The following is a 20,545-nucleotide window of genomic DNA, read 5'->3' as shown; positions in this document are numbered from 1 at the left end:
CAGTAGTTTGTCAGCCAGCCAGCCTGCCTTAGGGTTGCAAAATACTGGTCATGTTCCCAAATTTCCCAGGTTTCCAGAAATCCTGGTTGGTGGATTCTGGATTTCTTGCTTATTCCTATCTGATCCCGGGAATCTTCCAATCGGGATTCTAAATAACTCTGCGGTCCATGACATCACAATAGATTCCTTACCCTGCCTAACTCTGCAGTCCATGACATCACGATAGATTCCTTACCGTGCCTAACTCTGCGGTCCATGACATCACAATAGATTCCTTACCCTGCCTAACTCTGCAGTCCATGACATCACGATAGATTCCTTACCGTGCCTAACTCTGCAGTCCATGACATCACGATAGATTCCTTACCGTGCCTAACTCTGCGGTCCATGACATCACAATAGATTCCTTACCCTGCCTAACTCTGCGGTCCATGACATCACGATAGATTCCTTACCCTGCCTAACTCTGCGGTCCATGACATCACAATAGATTCCTTACCCTGCCTAACTCTGCGGTCCATGACATCACAATAGATTCCTTACCCTGCCTAACTCTGCAGTCCATGACATCACAATAGATTCCTTACCCTGCCTAACTCTGCAGTCCATGACATCACAATAGATTCCTTACCCTGCCTAACTCTGCGGTCCATGACATCACAATAGATTCCTTACCCTGCCTAACTCTGCGGTCCATGACATCATGATAGATTCCTTACCATGCCTAACTCTGCGGTCCATGACATCACAATAGATTCCTTACCCTGCCTAACTCTGCGGTCCATGACATCACAATAGATTCCTTACCCTGCCTAACTCTGCGGTCCACGACATCACAATAGATTCATTACCCTGCCTAACTCTGCAGTCCATGACATCACAATAGATTCCTTACCCTGCCTATCTCTGAGGTCCACGACACCACGATAGTGTTGGGCACTGTGGTGGACAGTCTGACCAGTGACGTGATGTTGATGGGGCGACTCGGCCGTTTGGGTTCCACTCCGTTTTTGGTTGGAGGAAGGTAGCTCTGAGGAAGAGGTGAGACAACAGGGTCAATGTCAAGTTGGGAAGAGCAGGACGCTAGGCTAACAAATCCAAAAACTGGTGGGTTCAAGTCCCACAGGGATAACATACACTGAACACAAACACAACTGAGTTAAAGTTCATATGAGGAAATCAGTCAACTGAGAAATGGATTAGGCCCTAATCTATGGATTTCACATGACTGGGAATACAGATATGCATCTGTTGGTCACAGATACCTTTAAGACTAAAAGGTAGGGGTGTGGATCAGAAAACCAGTCAGTATCTGGTGTGATCAGAAAACCAGTCAGTATCTGGTGTGATCAGAAAACCAGTCAGTATCTGGTGTGGATCAGAAAACCAGTCAGTATCTGGTGTGGATCAGAAAACCAGTCAGTATCTGGTGTGGATCAGAAAACCAGTCAGTATCTGGTGTGGATCAGAGAACCAGTCAGTATCTGGTGTGGATCAGAAAACCAGTCAGTATCTGGTGTGGATCAGAAAACCAGTCAGTATCTGGTGTGGATCAGAAAACCAGTCAGTATCTGGTGTGGATCAGAGAACCAGTCAGTATCTGGTGTGGATCAGAAAACCAGTCAGTATCTGGTGTGGATCAGAAAACCAGTCAGTATCTGGTGTGGATCAGAGAACCAGTCAGTATCTGGTGTGATCAGAGAACCAGTCAGTATCTGGTGTGGATCAGAAAACCAGTCAGTATCTGGTGTGGATCAGAAAACCAGTCAGTATCTGGTGTGGATCAGAAAACCAGTCAGTATCTGGTGTGGATCAGAGAACCAGTCAGTATCTGGTGTGGATCAGAAAACCAGTCAGTATCTGGTGTGGATCAGAAAACCAGTCAGTATCTGGTGTGGATCAGAAAACCAGTCAGTATCTGGTGTGGATCAGAGAACCAGTCAGTATCTGGTGTGACCACCATTTGCCTTATGCAGCACCACACATCTCCTTCACATAGAGTTGATCAGGCTGCTGATTGTGGCCTGTGGAATGTTGTCCCACTCCTCTTCAACTGCTGTGTGAAGTTGCTGGATATTGGCGGGAATTGGAACACGCTGTCCTGCACGTAGATCCAGAGCATCCCAAACATGCTCTATGGGTGACATGTCTGGTATGGAGGAATTGGAACACGCTGTCCAACATGTCGATCCAGAGCATCCCAAACATGCTCAATGGGTGACGTGTCTGGTGACTATGGAGGAATTGGAACACGCGGTCCTGCACGTAGATCCAGAGCATCCCCAACATGCTCAATGGGTGACATGTGTGGTGAGTATGGAGGAATTGGAACACGCTGTCCAACATGTCGATCCAGAGCATCCCCAACATGCTCAATGGGTGACATGTCAGGTGAGTATGGAGGAACTGGAACATGCTGTCCAACATGTAGATCCAGAGCATCCCCAACATGCTCAATGGGTGACATGTCTGGTGAGTATGGAGGAATTGTTACACGCTGTCCAACATGTCGATCCAGAGCATCCCAAACATGCTCAATGGGTGACATGTATGGTGAGTATGGAGGAACTGGATCACGCTGTCCAACATGTCGATCCACAGCAACCCAAACATGCTCAATGGGTGACGTGTCTGGTGAGTATGGAGTAACTGGAACACGCTGTCCTGCACGTAGATCCAGAGCATCCCCAACATGCTCAATGGGTGACATGTCAGGTGAGTATGGAGGAACTGGAACACGCTGTCCAACATGTAGATCCAGAGCATCCCCAACATGCTCAATGGGTGACGTGTCTGGTGAGTATGGAGGAACTGGAACACTCTGTCCTGCACGTAGATCCAGAGCATCCCAAACATGCTCTATGGGTGACATGTCTGGTGAGTATGGAGGAACTAGAACACGCTGTCCTGCACGTAGATCCAGAGCATCCCAAACATGCTCAATGGGTGACATGTCTGGTGACTATGGAGGAACTGGAACACGCTGTCCTGCATGTAGATCCAGAGCATCCCAAACATGCTCAATGGGTGACATGTCTGGTGAACAGCTTCAGTTTCCATGAATTGTGTACAGATCCTTGTGACATGGGGCCGTACATTATCATGCTGAAACATGAGGTGATGGCGGCGGATGAACGACACGACAATGGTCCTCAGGATCTCGTCACGGTATCTCTGAGCATTCAAATTGCAAATCGATAAAAATGCATTTGTGTTCATTGTCAAATCAAAATCAAATCAAATTTTATTTGTCACATACACATGGTTAGCAGATGTTAATGAGAGTGTAGCGAAATGCTTGTGCTTCTAGTTCCGACAATGCAGTGATAACCAACAAGTAATCTAACTAACAATTCCAAAACTACTGTCTTATACACAGTGTAAGGGGATAAGGAACATGTACATAAGGATATATGAATGAGTGATGGTACAGAGCAGCATACAGTAGATGGTATCGAGTACAGTATATACATATGAGATGAGTGTGTAGACAAAGTAAACAAAGTGGCATAGTTAAAGTGGCTAGTGATACATGTGTTACATAAGGATGCAGTCGATGTTGTAGAGTACAGTATATACATATGCATATGAGATGAATAATGTAGGGTAAGTAACATTATATAAGGTAGCATTGTTTAAAGTGGCTAGTGATATATTTACATCATTTCCATCAATTCCCATTATTAAAATGGCTGGAGTTGGGTCAGTGTCAATGACAGTGTGTTGGCAGCAGCCACTCAATGTTAGTGGTGGCTATTTAACAGTCTGATGGCCTTGAGATAGAAGCTGTTTTTCAGTCTCTCGGTCCCAGCTTTGATGCACCTGTACTGACCTCGCCTTCTGGATGATAGCGGGGTGAACAGGCAGTGGTTCGGGTGGTTGATGTCCTTGATGATCTTTATGGCCTTCCTGTAACAACGGGTGGTGTAGGTGTCCTGGAGGGCAGGTAGTTTGCCCCCGGTGATGCGTTGTGCAGTCCTCACTACCCTCTGGAGAGCCTTACGGTTGAGGGCGGAGCAGTTGCCGTACCAGGCGGTGATACAGCCCGCCAGGATGCTCTCGATTGTGCATCTGTAGAAGTTTGTGAGTGCTTTTGGTGACAAGCCGAATTTTTTCAGCCTCCTGAGGTTGAATAGGCGCTGCTGCGCCTTCTTCACGACGCTGTCAGTGTGAGTGGACCAATTCAGTTTGTCTGTGATGTGTATGCCGAGGAACTTAAAACTAGCTACCCTCTCCACTACTGTTCCATCGATGTGGATAGGGGGTGTTCCCTCTGCTGTTTCCTGAAGTCCACAATCATCTCCTTAGTTTTGTTGACGTTGAGTGTGAGGTTATTTTCCTGACACCACACTCCAAGGGCCCTCACCTCCTCCCTGTAGGCCGTCTCGTCGTTGTTGGTAATCAAGCCTACCACTGTTGTGTCGTCCGCAAACTTGATGATTGAGTTGGAGGCGTGCGTGGCCACGCAGTCGTGGGTGAACAGGGAGTACAGGAGAGGGCTCAGAACGCACCCTTGTGGGGCCCCCGTGTTGAGGATCAGCGGGAGGAGATGTTGTTGCCTACCCTCACCACCTGGGGGCGGCCCGTCAGGAAGTCCAGTACCCAGTTGCACAGGGCGGGGTCGAGACCCAGGGTCTCGAGCTTGATGACGAGCTTGGAGGGTACTATGGTGTTGAATGCCGAGCTGTAGTCGATGAACAGCATTCTCACATAGGTATTCCTCTTGTCCAGGTGGGTTAGGGCAGTGTGCAGTGTGGTTGAGATTGCATCGTCTGTGGACCTATTTGGGCGGTAAGCAAATTGGAGTGGGTCTAGGGTGTCAGGTAGGGTGGAGGTGATATGGTCCTTGACTAGTCTCTCAAAGCACTTCATGATGACGGAAGTGAGTGCTACGGGGCGGTAGTCGTTTAGCTCAGTTACCTTAGCTTTCTTGGGAACTTATACCTGCCCATACCATAACCCCACCGTCACCATGGGGCACTCTGTTCACAACGTTGACATCAGCAAACCGCTCGACCACACAACGCCATACACGCTGTCTACCATCTGCCCGGTACACGTGATACCGGGTTTCATCCGTGAAGAGCATACATCTCTAGCGTGGCCAGAGGCCATCGAAGGTGAGCATTTGCCCACGGAAATCGGTTACGACGTCGAACTGCAATCAGGTCAAGACGACGGACACACAGATGAGCAGTTTCTGCCGCAATTATTTTGGTTGTGCAAACCCAGTTACATCGGCTGTATGAGTGACTGGTCTTAAGACGATGTGGAGATCCTGGGTTGGCGTGGTTACACGTGGTCTGCGGTTGTGAGGCCCGGCTAAACGTACTGCCAAATTCTCTAAAATGATGGAGGCGGCTCACGGTAGAGAAATTAAACATTACATTCTCTGGCGACTGCTCTGGTGGACATTCCTGCAGTCAACAAGCCAAATGTGTTGTGTGACAAAGCTGCACATTTTAGAATGGCCTTTTATTGTCCCCAGCACAAGGTGCACCTGTGTAATGATGATGGTGTATTAATCAACTTCTTGATATGCCACACCTGTCAGGTGGATGGATTATATTGGCAAAGGGAGAAATGCTCACTAACAGGGATTTGAAAGAAATACGATTTTTTTTGTGCGTATGGAACATTTATGGGATCTTTTATTTCAGCTCATGAAACGTGGGACCAACACGTGTCATGTTGAGTCTATATTTTTTGCTGTGTGTGCTAAAAGGTATTACTGTCAAGCACTTTGGATAAAAGTGTCATTACTTGAGCATTGCTTAATGCAGTGTTTCCCAATCCTGGTCCCGGGGAACGAAAGGAGTGCAAACTCACACATTTGATTCAATGAAAGGCTTGATGAGGAGCTGATGAGTGCAATAATGTGTTTTAGTACGAGGGCAAATACACACCATGTAGGACCAGGATAATGTTTTAGTACCAGAGCAAAGATACACCATGTAGGACCAGGATAATGTTTTAGTACAGAGCACCATGTAGGACCAGGATAATGTTTTAGAACCAGAGCAAAGATACACCATGTAGGACCAGGATAATGTTTTAGAACCAGAGCAAAGATACACCATGTAGGACCAGGATAATGTTTTAGTACAGAGCACCATGTAGGACCAGGATAATGTTTTAAGTCTAGAGCAAAGACACACCATGTAGGACCAGGATGTTTTAGTACTAGAGCACCATGTAGGACCAGGATAATGTTTTAGTACTAGAGCAAAGACACACCATGTAGGACCAGGATAATGTTTTAGTACTAGAGCACCATGTAGGACCAGGATAATGTTTTAGTACCAGAGCAACGACACACCATGTAGGACCAGGATAATGTTTTAGTACCAGAGCAAAGATACACCGTGTAGGACCAGGATAATGTTTTAGTACCAGAGCAACGACACACCATGTAGGACCAGGATAATGTTTTAGTACCAGAGCAACGACACACCATGTAGGACCAGGATAATGTTTTAGTACTAGACCACCTTGTAGGACCAGGATAATGTTTTAGTACTAGAGAAAAGATACACCATGTAGGACCAGGATAATGTTTTAGTACTAGAGCAACGACACACCATGTAGGACCAGGATAATGTTTTAGTACTAGAGCACCATGTAGGACCAGGATAATGTTTTAGTACTAGAGCACCATGTAGGACCAGGATAATGTTTTAATACTAGAGCACCATGTAGGACCAGGATAATGTTTTAGTACTAGACCACCATGTAGGACTAGGATAATGTTTTAGTACTAGAGCAAAGACACACCATGTAGGACCAGGATAATGTTTTAGTACTAGACCACCATGTAGGACCAGGATAATGTTTTAGTACTAGAGCAAAGACACACCATGTAGGACCAGGATAATGTTTTAGTACCAGAGCAAAGATACACCATGTAGGACCAGGATAATGTTTTAGTACAGAGCACCATGTAGGACCAGGATAATGTTTTAGTACCAGAGCAAAGATACACCATGTAGGACCAGGATAATGTTTTAGTACAGAGCACCATGTAGGACCAGGATAATGTTTTAATACTAGAGCAAAGACACACCATGTAGGACCAGGATAATGTTTTAGTACTAGACCACCATGTAGGACCAGGATAATGTTTTAGTACTAGAGCAAAGACACACCATGTAGGACCAGGATAATGTTTTAGTACCAGAGCAAAGATACACCATGTAGGACCAGGATAATGTTTTAGTACAGAGCACCATGTAGGACCAGGATAATGTTTTAGTACAGAGCACCATGTAGGACCAGGATAATGTTTAATACTAGAGCATATATGATCATTCATGTTCTGAATCGTTCCATGAGGTGTTTCTCTAACATATTGTATGTATTGTGCCTTAGTGTGACATATTGTTTTCTCTACCTTCTTTGTGCTGTTGTCTGTGCCCAGTAATGTTTGTACCATGTTTTGTTCTGCTACCATGTTGTTGTCATGTTGTGTTGCTACCATGTTGTTGTCATGTTGTGTTGCTACCACTTTGTTGTCATGTTGTGTTGCTACCATGTTGTTGTCATGTGTTGCTACTATGTTGTTGTCATGTTGTCTTGCTACCATTTTGTGCTGCTACCATGTTGTTGTCATGTTGTGTTGCTACCATGTTGTTGTCATGTTGTGTTGCTACCATGTTGTTGTCATGTGTTGCTGTTGTCAAGTTGTGTTGCTGCCATGCTGTTGTCATGTGTTGTTGTTGTCATGTTGTGTTGCTACCATGTTGTTGTCATGTGTTGCTGTTGTCAAGTTGTGTTGCTGCCATGCTGTTGTCATGTGTTGTTGTTGTCATGTTGTGTTGCTACCATGTTGTTGTCATGTGTTGCTGTTGTCAAGTTGTGTTGCTACCATGTTGTTGTCATGTGTTGCTGTTGTCAAGTTGTGTTGCTGCCATGCTGTTGTCATGTGTTGTTGTTGTCATGTTGTGTTGCTACCATGCTGTTGTCATGTTGTGTTGCTACCATGCTGTTGTCATGTTGTGTTGCTACCATGCTGTTGTCATGTTGTGTTGCTACCATGCTGTCGTCATGTTGTGTTGCTACCATGCTGTTGTCATGTTGTGTTGCTACCATGCTGTCGTCATGTTGTGTTGCTACCATGCTGTCGTCATGTTGTGTTGTTGTCTTAGATCTCTCTTTATGTTCTGTACAGCACTTTGAGATATCAGCTGATGTACGAAGGGCTTTATAAATACATTTGATTTGAACTAACATTAAATTGGCAGCCTGTAGTGTTTGCTGCAGTGCTGTAATACAGTTTCTGTACAGCACTTTGAGATATCAGCTGATGTACGAAGGGCTTTATAAATACATTTGATTTGAACTAACATTAAATTGGCAGCCTGTAGTGTTTGCTGCAGTGCTGTAATACAGTTTCTGTACAGCACTTTGAGATATCAGCTGATGTACGAAGGGCTTTATAAATACATTTGATTTGAACTAACATTAAATTGGCAGCCTGTAGTGTTTGCTGCAGTGCTGTAATACAGTTTCTGTACAGCACTTTGAGATATCAGCTGATGTACGAAGGGCTATATAAATACATTTGATTTGAACTAACATTAAATTGGCAGCCTGTAGTGTTTGCTGCAGTGCTGTAATACAGTTTCTGTACAGCACTTTGAGATATCAGCTGATGTACGAAGGGCTTTATAAATACATTTGATTTGAACTAACATTAAATTGGCAGCCTGTAGTGTTTGCTGCAGTGCTGTAATACAGTTTCTGTACAGCACTTTGAGATATCAGCTGATGTACGAAGGGCTTTATAAATACATTTGATTTGAACTAACATTAAATTGGCAGCCTGTAGTGTTTGCTGCAGTGCTGTAATACAGTTTCTGTACAGCACTTTGAGATATCAGCTGATGTACGAAGGGCTTTATAAATACATTTGATTTGAACTAACATTAAATTGGCAGCCTGTAGTGTTTGCTGCAGTGCTGTAATACAGTTTCTGTACAGCACTTTGAGATATCAGCTGATGTACGAAGGGCTTTATAAATACATTTGATTTGAAATTACTCAGTAATCTTGGCCATCCGAAAGGGGTCAAATGCTTCGAACGGATAATGATAGAGACATGAGGTTTTGCCCACAGCTTTTCTTAGAGAATTATGTACATAATTAACATATTCATTGGTGAAAACATGTATTTTTGATTGGCCACCGTAGAAAAGGTTAGTCGGCTGTCAGACAGACTCACCGGGAGGTTGCAGGGTTTGCTGTTGACTTTCACACACAGGTTGGACGGGAAATGGTCTTCCTGGGCACAGCTCGTCTCTGACAAACAAAACCTGGGACCACGGATCAATAACAGAGATTAATAACATCGATAGGAATAGCACAGAGATTAATCAAATCGATAGGAATACCACAGAGATTAATCAAATCGATAGGAATACCACAGAGATTAATCAAATCGATAGGATACCACAGAGATTAATAAAATCGATAGGAATACCACAGAGATTAATCAAATCGATAGGAATACCACAGAGATTAATAAAATCGATAGGAATACCACAGAGATTAATAAAATCGATAGGATACCACAGAGATTAATAACCAATTCAAAAATCACAGACACATCAATAAACAACTGACAGGCAGTCATATAGGCAGAGTGATCCCCAAAAAAGACCATAACAAAATACATTCTGTCTTTGGGAGATGATATATATACACAAAAAAATATCTACACACAATACCCCATAACGACAAAGTGAAAACATGCTTCTTTTTTTTGCAAATGAAATACAGAAATCTAATTTACATCTAACACCATACACCCCTCAGTCAATACTTTGTAGAAGCATCTTTGTCAGCGATTACAGCTGTGAGTCTTTCTGGGTAAGTCTCTAAGAGCTGTGAGTCTTTCTGGGTAAGTCTCTAAGAGCGATTACAGCTGTGAGTCTTTCTGGGTGAGTCTCTAAGAGCTGTGAGTCTTTCTGGGTAAGTCTCTAAAAGCGATTACAGCTGTGAGTCTTTCTGGGTAAGTCTCTAAGAGTGATTACAGCTGTGAGTCTTTCTGGGTAAGTCTCTAAGAGCGATTACAGCTGTGAGTCTTTCTGGGTAAGTCTCTAAGAGCTGTGAGTCTTTCTGGGTAAGTCTAAGAGCGATTACAGCTGTGAGTCTTTCTGGGTGAGTCTCTAAGAGCTGCGAGTCTTTCTGGGGAAGTCTCTAAAAGCGATTACAGCTGTGAGTCTTTCTGGGTAAGTCTCTAAGAGGGATTACAGCTGTGAGTCTGTTGGGTAAGTCTCTAAGAGCGGTGAGTCTTTCTGGGTAAGTCTCTAAGAGCGATTACAGCTGTGAGTCTTTCTGGGTAAGTCTCTAAGAGCTGTGAGTCTTTCTGGGTAAGTCTCTAAGAGCGATTACAGCTGTGAGTCTTTCTGGGTGAGTCTCTAAGAGCTGCGAGTCTTTCTGGGTAAATCTCTAAAAGCGATTACAGCTGTGAGTCTTTCTGGGTAAGTCTCTAAGAGGGATTACAGCTGTGAGTATGTTGGGTAAGTCTCTAAGAGCTGTGAGTCTTTCTGGGTAAGTCTCTAAGAGCGATTACAGCTGTGAGTCTTTCTGGGTGAGTCTCTAAGAGCTGTGAGTCTTTCTGGGTAAGTCTCTAAAAGCGATTACAGCTGTGAGTCTTTCTGGGTAAGTCTCTAAGAGTGATTACAGCTGTGAGTCTTTCTGGGTAAGTCTCTAAGAGCTGTGAGTCTTTCTGGGTAAGTCTCTAAGAGCGATTACAGCTGTGAGTCTTTCTGGGTAAGTCTCTAAGAGCTGTGAGTCTTTCTGGGTAAGTCTCTAAGAGCGATTACAGCTGTGAGTCTTTCTGGGTGAGTCTCTAAGAGCTGCGAGTCTTTCTGGGTAAGTCTCTAAAAGCGATTACAGCTGTGAGTCTTTCTGGGTAAGTCTCTAAGAGGGATTACAGCTGTGAGTCTGTTGGGTAAGTCTCTAAGAGCTGTGAGTCTTTCTAGGTAAGTCTCTAAGAGCGATTACAGCTGTGAGTCTTTCTGGGTAAGTCTCTAAGAGCTGCGAGTCTTTCTGGGTAAGTCTCTAAGAGCGATTACAGCTGTGAGTCTTTCTGGGTGAGTCTCTAGAGCTCTCTTTCTGGGTAAGTCTCTAGCGATTACAGCTGTGAGTCTTTCTGGGTGAGTCTCTAAGAGCTGCGAGTCTTTCTGGGTAAGTCTCTAAAAGCGATTCCAGCTGTGAGTCTTTCTGGGTAAGTCTCTAAGAGTGATTACAGCTGCGAGTCTTTCTGGGTAAGTCTCTAAGAGCGATTACAGCTGTGAGTCTTTCTGGGTGAGTCTCTAAGAGCTGCGAGTCTTTCTGGGTAAGTCTCTAAAAGCGATTCCAGCTGTGAGTCTTTCTGGGTAAGTCTCTAAGAGTGATTACAGCTGTGAGTCTTTCTGGGTAAGTCTCTAAGAGTGATTACAGCTGTGAGTCTGTTGGGTAAGTCTCTAAGAGCTGTGAGTCTTTCTGGGTAAGTCTCTAAGAGCGATTACAGCTGTGAGTCTTTCTGGGTAAGTCTCTAAGAGCGATTACAGCTGTGAGTCTTTCTGGGTGAGTCTCTAAGAGCTGCGAGTCTTTCTGGGTAAGTCTCTAAGAGCGATTACAGCTGTGAGTCTTTCTGGGTAAGTCTCTAAGAGCGATTACAGCTGTGAGTCTTTCTGGGTGAGTCTCTAAGAGTTGCGAGTCTTTCTGGGTAAGTCTCTAAGAGCGATTACAGCTGTGAGTCTTTCTGTGTGAGTCTCTAAGAGTTGCGAGTCTTTCTGGGTAAGTCTCTAAGAGCGATTACAGCTGTGAGTCTTTCTGGGTAAGTCTCTAAGAGTTGAGCTTTCTGATTACAGCTGTGAGTCTTTCTGGGTAAGTCTCTAAGAGCGATTACAGCTGTGAGTCTTTCTGGGTAAGTCAGCTGTGAGTCTTTCTGGGTAAGTCTCTAAGAGCGATTACAGCTGTGAGTCTTTCTGGGTGAGTCTCTAAGAGCTGCGAGTCTTTCTGGGTAAGTCTCTAAGAGCGATTACAGCTGTGAGTCTTTCTGGGTGAGTCTCTAAGAGCTGCGAGTCTTTCTGGGTAAGTCTCTAAGAGCAATTACAGCTGTGAGTCTTTCTGGGTAAGTCTCTAAGAGTGATTACAGCTGTGGTTCTTTCTGGGTGAGTCTCTAAGAGTTGCGAGTCTTTCTGGGTAAGTCTCTAAGAGCGATTACAGCTGTGAGTCTTTCTGGGTAAGTCTCTAAGAGCGATTACAGCTGTGAGTCTTTCTGGGTGAGTCTCTAAGAGTTGCGAGTCTTTCTGGGTAAGTCTCTAAGAGCTTTACACACCTGGATTGTGCAACATTTTGTCCATTATTCTTTAACAAAATCTTCAAGCTCTTTCAAATTGGTTGTTGATCATTGCAAGACAACCATTTTCAGGTCTTAGATTTTCAAGTAGATTTAAGTCAGAACTGTAACTTGGTTACTCAGAAACATTCTCTGTCTTCTTGGTAAGCAGCTCCAGTATAGATTTGGCCTTGTGTTTTAGGTTGTTGTCCTGCTGAAAGGTGAATCCCAGAGTCTGCTGGAAAGCAGACTGAAGCAGGGTTTCCTCTAGGATTTTGCCTGTGTTTATCTCCAGTCCATTTACTTTTTATCCTGAAAAACTCCCCCGTCCTTAATTACAAGCATACCCTTAACATGATGCAACCACCACTATGCTTGAAAATATGGCGAGTGGTACTCAGTAATGTGTTGTATTGGACTTGACGCCAAACATAACACTTTGTATTCAGGACATAAAGTTAATTGCAGTATTACTTTAGTGCCTTCTTGCAAACAGGATGCTTTTGAAAAAAATATATTCTGTACAGGCTTCCTTCTTTTCACTCTGTCATTTAGGTTAGTATTGTGGAGTGACTACAATGTTGCTGATCCATCCTCAGTTTTCTCCTTTCACAGCCATTCAAATCTGTAACGGTTTTAAAGTCACCATTGGCATCATGATGAATTCCCTGTGAGGTTTCCTTCCTCTCCGGCAACTGAGTTAGGAAGGACACCTGTATCTTTGTGGGTGACAGGGTCTATTGATACACTATCCAAACTGTAATTAATAACTTCACCATTCTCAAAGTTATATTCAAATGCCTGTAAGGTGTTCTTTGCAAGGCATTGGAAAACCTCCCTGGTCTGTGGTTGAATCTGTGTTTGTTCAACTGAGGGACCTTACAGATAGTTGTGTTCATTTAAAATGCATGCAACTTATGTGACTTGTTAAGCAAATGTTTACTACCGAACTTATTTAGGCTTGATATAACAAAGGGGTTGAATAATTATAGGCTCAATATATTTAATCTTTTACATGTTTAAAAAAAATCATTTGTAAAAGTTTTTAAAAACATAATTCCACTTTGACATTATGGGTTATTGTGTGTTAAGCAGTGACCCCCTCCATTTTAAAAATCAGTCTGTAAACCAACAAAATGTGGAAAAAGCCAAGGGGTGTGAATACTTGCTCTGTAAGAAGACAGGAGAGCCTTTTACCTTAACTGAACCTGCACCGCAAAGTCACACTTGGTCCCAGAGATGTCCCTGTAGAGACAGAGAGACGGTTTAGGTGAGAAGGTTGACAGTGTTTTGGAGAGCAACTGGCAGCGAGCAGAAAATAACCATAACTAGCTGGGAAGGCATTGATATCCATTATCCAATGGGAAGGCATTGATATCCCATTATCAAATGGGAAGGCATTGTTACCCATTATCCAATGGGAAGGCATTGATATCCCATTATCCAATGGGAAGGCATTGTTATCCCATTATCCAATGGGAAGGCATTGTTATCCATTATCCAATGGGAAGGCATTGTTATCCATTATCCAATGGGAAGGCATTGATATCCCATTATCCAATGGGAAGGCATTGTTATCCCATTATCCAATGGGAAGGCATTGATATCCATTATCCAATGGGAAGGCATTGATATCCCATTATCCAATGGGAAGGCATTGTTATCCCATTATCCAATGGGAAGGCATTGATATCCCATTATCCAAAGGGAAGGCATTGATATCCATTATCCAATGGGAAGGCATTGATATCCATTGGGAAGGCATTGATATCCCATTATCCAATAGGAAGGCATTGTTATCCCATTATCCAATGGGAAGGCATTGATATCCCATTATCCAATGGGAAGGCATTGATATCCCATTATCCAATGGGAAGGCATTGTTATCCAAAGGGAAGGCATTGTTATCCAAAGGGAAGGCATTGTTATCCAATGGGAAGGCATTGTTATCCCATTATCCAATGGGAAGGCATTGATATCCAATGGGAAGGCATTGATATCCCATTAGCCAATGGGAAGGCATTGTTATCCCATTATCCAATGGGAAGGCATTGTTATCCAATGGGAAGGCATTGTTATCCCATTATCCAATGGGAAGGCATTGATATCCAATGGGAAGGCATTGTTATCCCATTATCCAATGGGAAGGCATTGATATCCCATTAGCCAATGGGAAGGCATTGTTATCCCATTATCCAATGGGAAGGCATTGTTATCCCATTATCCAATGGGAAGGCATTGTTATCCCATTATCCAATGGGAAGGCATTGTTATCCCATTATCCAATGGGAAGGCATTGTTATCCCATTATCCAATGGGAAGGCATTGTTATCCCATTATCCAATGGGAAGGCATTGTTATCCATTATCCAATGGGAAGGCATTGTTATCCATTATCTAATGGGAAGGCATTGTTATCCCATTTACCAATGGGAAGGCATTGTTATCCCATTATCCAATGGGAAGGCATTGTTATCCCATTATCCAATGGGAAGGCATTGTTATCCATTATCCAATGGGAAGGCATTGTTATCCATTATCCAATGGGAAGGCATTGATATCCCATTATCCAATGGGAAGGCATTGTTATCCCATTATCCAATGGGAAGGCATTGTTATCCATTATCCAATGGGAAGGCATTGTTATCCATTATCCAATGGGAAGGAATTGTTATCCCATTATCCAATGGGAAGGCATTGTTATCCCATTATCCAATGGGAAGGCATTGTTATCCCATTATCCAATGGGAAGGCATTGATATCCATTAGGAAGGCATTGATATCCCATTATCCAATGGGAAGGCATTGATATCCCATTATCCAATGGGAAGGCATTGATATCCCATTATCCAATGGGAAGGCATTGTTATCCCATTATCCAATGGGAAGGCATTGTTATCCCATTATCCAATGGGAAGGCATTGATATCCCATTATCCAATGGGAAGGCATTGATATCCATTAGGAAGGCATTGATATCCCATTATCCAATGGGAAGGCATTGATATCCATTATCCAATGGGAAGGCATTGATATCCCATTATCCAATGGGAAGGCATTGTTATCCCATTATCCAATGGGAAGGCATTGTTATCCATTATCCAATGCGAGTTCCAAATATTGTTACTAGCAAGAGGATCACGTGTCCTGCATGCATCGATTTGCAGTTTATTAAAACTGTATTTCTTTTGTACATATCTATCGAAAATGACACAAATTGAAACCAGTCACATCCTGTTTCTGCCAGCAGGAGAGACTGACGACACAGACGTTCTAGTGGTGGAGATAGGGGTGTGTTCTAGTGGTCTAGATAGGGGTGTGTCTAGTGGTCTAGATAGGGGTGTGTTCTAGTGGTCTAGATAGGGGTGTGTTCTAGTGGTCTACATAGGGGTGTGTTCTAGTGGTCTACATAGGGGTGTGTTCTAGTGGTCTAGATAGGGGTGTGTTCTAGTGGTGTAGATAGGGGTGTGTTCTAGTGGTGGAGATAGGGGTGTGTTCTAGTGGTCTAGATAGGGGTGTGTTCTAGTGGTGTAGATAGGGGTGTGTTCTAGTGGTGTAGATAGGGGTGTGTTCTAGTGGTGGAGATAGGGGTGTGTTCTAGTGGTCTAGATAGGGGTGTGTTCTAGTGGTCTAGATAGGGGTGTGTTCTAGTGGTCTAGATAGGGGTGTGTTCTAGTGGTCTAGATAGGGGTGTGTTCTAGTGGTGGAGATAGGGGTGTGTTCTAGTGGTGTAGATAGGGGTGTGTTCTAGTGGTGGAGATAGGGGTGTGTTCTAGTGGTGTAGATAGGGGTGTGTTCTAGTGGTGTAGATAGGGGTGTGTTCTAGTGGTCTAGATAGGGGTGTGTTCTAGTGGTCTAGATAGGGGTGTGTTCTAGTGGTGTAGATAGGGGTGTGTCCTAGTGGTGGAGATAGGGGTGTGTTCTAGATAGGGGTGTGTTCTAGATAGGGGTGTGTTCTAGTGGTGTAGATAGGGTGTGTTCTAGTGGTGTAGATAGGGGTGTGTTCTAGTGGTGTAGATAGGGGTGTGTTCTAGTGGTCTAGATAGGGGTGTGTTCTAGTGGTCTAGATAGGGGTGTGTTCTAGTGGTCTAGATAGGGGTGTGTTCTAGTGGTCTAGATAGGGGTGTGTTCTAGTGGTCTAGATAGGGGTGTGTTCTAGTGGTGTAGATAGGGGTGTGTCCTAGTGGTCTAGATAGGGGTGTGTCCTAGTGGTCTAGATAGGGGTGTGTCCTAGTGGTCTAGATAGGGGTGTGTTCTAGTGGTGTAGATAGGGGTGTGTCCTCAGCGGTCTAGATCGGGGTGGGGTGTGTCCTCAGCGGTCTAGATCGGGATGGGGTGTGTCCTCAGCGGTCTAGATAGGGGTGGGGTGTGTCCTCAGCGGTCTAGATAGGGGTGTATTCTAGTGGTGTAGATAGGGGTGTGTTCTAGTGGTCTAGATAGGGGTGTGTTCTAGAGGTCTAGATAGGGGTGTGTTCTAGTGGTCTAGATAGGGGTGTGTCCTAGTGGTGGAGATAGGGGTGTGTTCTAGTGGTCTAGATAGGGGTGTGTCCTAGTGGTGTAGATAGGGGTGGGGTGTGTTCAAGTGGTGTAGATAGGGGTGTGTTCTAGTGGTGTAGATAGGGGTGTGTCCTAGTGGTCTAGATAGGGGTGTGTTCTAGTGGTCTAGATAGGGGTGTGTTCTAGTGGTCTAGATAGGGGTGTGTCCTAGTGGTCTAGATAGGGGTGTGTCCTAGTGGTGTAGATAGGGGTGTGTTCTAGTCTAGAAAATGGTCTAGAAAGGGGTCTAGAGGTCTAGATAGGGGTGTGTTCTAGTGGTCTAGATAGGTGTGTTCTAGAGGTCTAGATAGGGGTGTGTTCTAGATAGGTCTAGATAGGGGTGTGTTCTAGTGGTCTAGATAGGGGTGGGGTGTGTCCTCAGCGGTCTAGATAGGGGTGTGTTCTAGTGGTCTAGATAGGGGTGGGGTGTGTTCAAGTGGTCTAGATAGGGGTGTGTTCTAGTGGTCTAGATAGGGGTGTGTTCTAGTGGTGTAGATAGGGGTGTGTTCTAGTGGTCTAGATAGGGGTGTGTTCTAGAGGTCTAGATAGGGGTGTGTTCTAGTGGTCTAGATAGGGGTGTGTCCTAGTGGTGGAGATAGGGGTGTGTTCTAGTGGTCTAGATAGGGGTGTGTCCTAGTGGTGTAGATAGGGGTGGGGTGTGTTCAAGTGGTGTAGATAGGGGTGTGTTCTAGTGGTCTAGATAGGGGTGGGGTGTGTCCTCAGCGGTCTAGATAGGGGTGTGTTCTAGTGGTCTAGATAGGGGTGGGGTGTGTTCAAGTGGTCTAGATAGGGGTGTGTTCTAGTGGTCTAGATAGGGGTGTGTTCTAGTGGTCTAGATAGGGGTGTGTTCTAGTGGTCTAGATAGGGGTGTGTTCTAGTGGTCTAGATAGGGGTGTGTCCTAGTGGTGGAGATAGGGGTGTGTTCTAGTGGTCTAGTGGTCTAGATAGGGGTGTGTTCTAGAGGTCTAGATAGGGGTGTGTTCTAGTGGTCTAGATAGGGGTGTGTTCTAGTGGTGTAGATAGGGGTGTGTTCTAGAGGTCTAGATAGGGGTGTGTTCTAGTGGTCTAGATAGGGGTGTGTTCTAGTGGTGTAGATAGGGGTGTGTTCTAGTGGTGTAGATAGGGGTGTGTTCTAGTGGTGTAGATAGGGGTGTGTTCTAGTGGTGTAGATAGGGGTGTGTTCTAGTGGTCTAGATAGGGGTGTGTTCTAGTGGTCTAGATAGGGGTGTGTTCTAGTGGTCTAAGATAGGGGTGTGTTCTAGTGGTCTAGATAGGGGTGGGGTGTGTTCTAGTGGTCTAGATAGGGGTGGGTGTGTTCAGTGGTCTAGATAGGGGTGTGTTCTAGTGGTCTAGATAGGGGTGTGTTCTAGTGGTCTAGATAGGGGTGTGTTCTAGTGGTCTAGATAGGGGTGTGTTCTAGTGGTCTAGATAGGGGTGTGTTCTAGTGGTCTAGATAGGGGTGTGTTCTAGTGGTCTAGATAGGGGTGTGTTCTAGTGGTCTAGATAGGGGTGTGTTCTAGTGGTCTAGATAGGGGTGTGTTCTAGTGGTCTAGATAGGGGTGTGTTCTAGTGGTCTAGATAGGGGTGTGTTCTAGTGGTCTAGATAGGGGTGTGTTCTAGTGGTCTAGATAGGGGTGTGTTCTAGTGGTCTAGATAGGGGTGGGGTGTGTTCTAGTGGTCTAGATAGGGGTGTGTTCTAGTGGTCTAGATAGGGGTGGGGTGTGTTCAAGTGGTCTAGATAGGGGTGTGTTCTAGTGGTCTAGATAGGGGTGTGTTCTAGTGGTCTAGATAGGGGTGTGTTCTAGTGGTCTAGATAGGGGTGTGTGTCTAGTGGTCTAGATAGGGTGTGTTCTAGTGGTCTAGATAGGGGTGTGTTCTAGTGGTCTAGATAGGGGTGTGTTCTAGTGGTCTAGATAGGGGTGTGTTCTAGTGGTCTAGATAGGGGTGTGTTCTAGTGGTCTAGATAGGGGTGTGTTCTAGTGGTCTAGATAGGGTGTGTTCTAGTGGTCTAGATAGGGGTGTGTTCTAGTGGTCTAGATAGGGGTGTGTTCTAGTGGTCTAGATAGGGGTGTGTTCTAGTGGTCTAGATAGGGGTGTGTTCTAGTGGTCTAGATAGGGGTGGGGTGTGTTCAAGTGGTCTAGATAGGGGTGTGTTCTAGTGGTCTAGATAGGGGTGGGGTGTGTTCAAGTGGTCTAGATAGGGGTGTGTTCTAGTGGTCTAGATAGGGGTGTGTTCTAGTGGTCTAGATAGGGGTGTGTTCTAGTGGTCTAGATAGGGGTGGGGTGTGTTCAAGTGGTCTAGATAGGGGTGTGTTCTAGTGGTCTAGATAGGGGTGTGTTCTAGTGGTCTAGATAGGGGTGTGTTCTAGTGGTCTAGATAGGGGTGTGTTCTAGTGGTGTAGATAGGGGTGTGTTCTAGAGGTCTAGATAGGGGTGTGTTCTAGTGGTCTAGATAGGGGTGTGTTCTAGAGGTCTAGATAGGGGTGTGTTCTAGTGGTGTAGATAGGGGTGTGTTCTAGTGGTCTAGATAGGGGTGTGTTCTAGAGGTCTAGATAAGGGTGTGTTCTAGAGGTCTAGATAGGGGTGTGTTCTAGTGGTGTAGATAGGGGTGTGTTCTAGTGGTCTAGATAGGGGTGTGTTCTAGAGGTCTAGATAGGGGTGTGTTCTAGTGGTGTAGATAGGGGTCAGTCTTACATGGAGCTGCTGATCTGCTGGACCTGCTGGGGCGTCAAAGCAAAGGCATAGCACGTCTCCTGAAACCGCTGACTGTTGTCTGAGGCTGAGGACAAGAGAGAGAGAGAACTAGAACAATCTCATCATACCACCCCCCCCACCACCACCACACACAGAAGAAAGAACACATTCACTACGAAATGGAGAAGTTCCCAACTGAAAACTAGACAAACTTCAGTTACAGCCGTTACAATGCCGGTTACACTGTGGGTTACCAAGAGATGGGCTGGATATGAATATGAATATGATAATTATATGAATATGGTATGAATATATGATATGGATATGATAATAATATGATATGAATATGATAATGACATGGATATGAATATGATAATGACATGGATATGATAATAATATGATATGAATATGATAATGACATGGATATGATAATAATATGATTTGGAAATTATATGAATATGGTATGAATATATGATATGATATGAATATATGATATGAATATATGATATGAATATATGATATGAATATATGATATGAATATATGATATGATATGATTATATGGAAATATATGAATATATGATATGAATGAATATATGATATGATATGAATATATGATATGATATGAATATATGATATGATATGAATATATGATATGAATATATGATATGATATGAATATATGATATGATATGATATGAATATATGATATGATATGAATATGATATGAATATATGATATGAATATATGATATGAATATATGATATGATATGAATATATGATATGAATATGATATGAATATATGATATGAATATGATATGAATATATGATATGAATATATGATATGATATGAATATATGATATGATATGAATATATGATATGAATATATGATATATGAATATATGATATGATATGAATATATGATATGAATATGATATGAATATATGATATGAATATATGATATGATATATGAATATATGATATATGATAT

At 43.8% G+C, this 20,545-nt stretch overlaps 1 protein-coding gene across 1 annotated transcript in view; it reads right to left on the bottom strand.

Moving 5' to 3' along the window:
* Positions 1-20,545, bottom strand: part of LOC124024521 (E3 SUMO-protein ligase PIAS1-like) — a 54,089-nt gene that overhangs the window by 12,710 nt on the left and 20,834 nt on the right. The window contains exons 3-6 of the mRNA XM_046338444.1: positions 19,557-19,641; positions 13,526-13,573; positions 9,221-9,311; positions 896-1,030 (exon numbers count right to left, since the gene is read on the bottom strand). Coding sequence (XP_046194400.1) covers positions 896-1,030; positions 9,221-9,311; positions 13,526-13,573; positions 19,557-19,641 — 359 coding nt within the window. The remainder of the gene's footprint in view (positions 1-895; positions 1,031-9,220; positions 9,312-13,525; positions 13,574-19,556; positions 19,642-20,545) is intronic.

This window comes from Oncorhynchus gorbuscha, unplaced genomic scaffold (assembly GCF_021184085.1).
Source record: "Oncorhynchus gorbuscha isolate QuinsamMale2020 ecotype Even-year unplaced genomic scaffold, OgorEven_v1.0 Un_scaffold_1908, whole genome shotgun sequence".
Classification (NCBI taxonomy): Eukaryota; Metazoa; Chordata; class Actinopteri; order Salmoniformes; family Salmonidae; genus Oncorhynchus; species Oncorhynchus gorbuscha.
The sequence above is the reverse complement of the archived record's forward strand: the minus strand, read 5'-3'. Positions and strand labels throughout refer to the sequence as shown.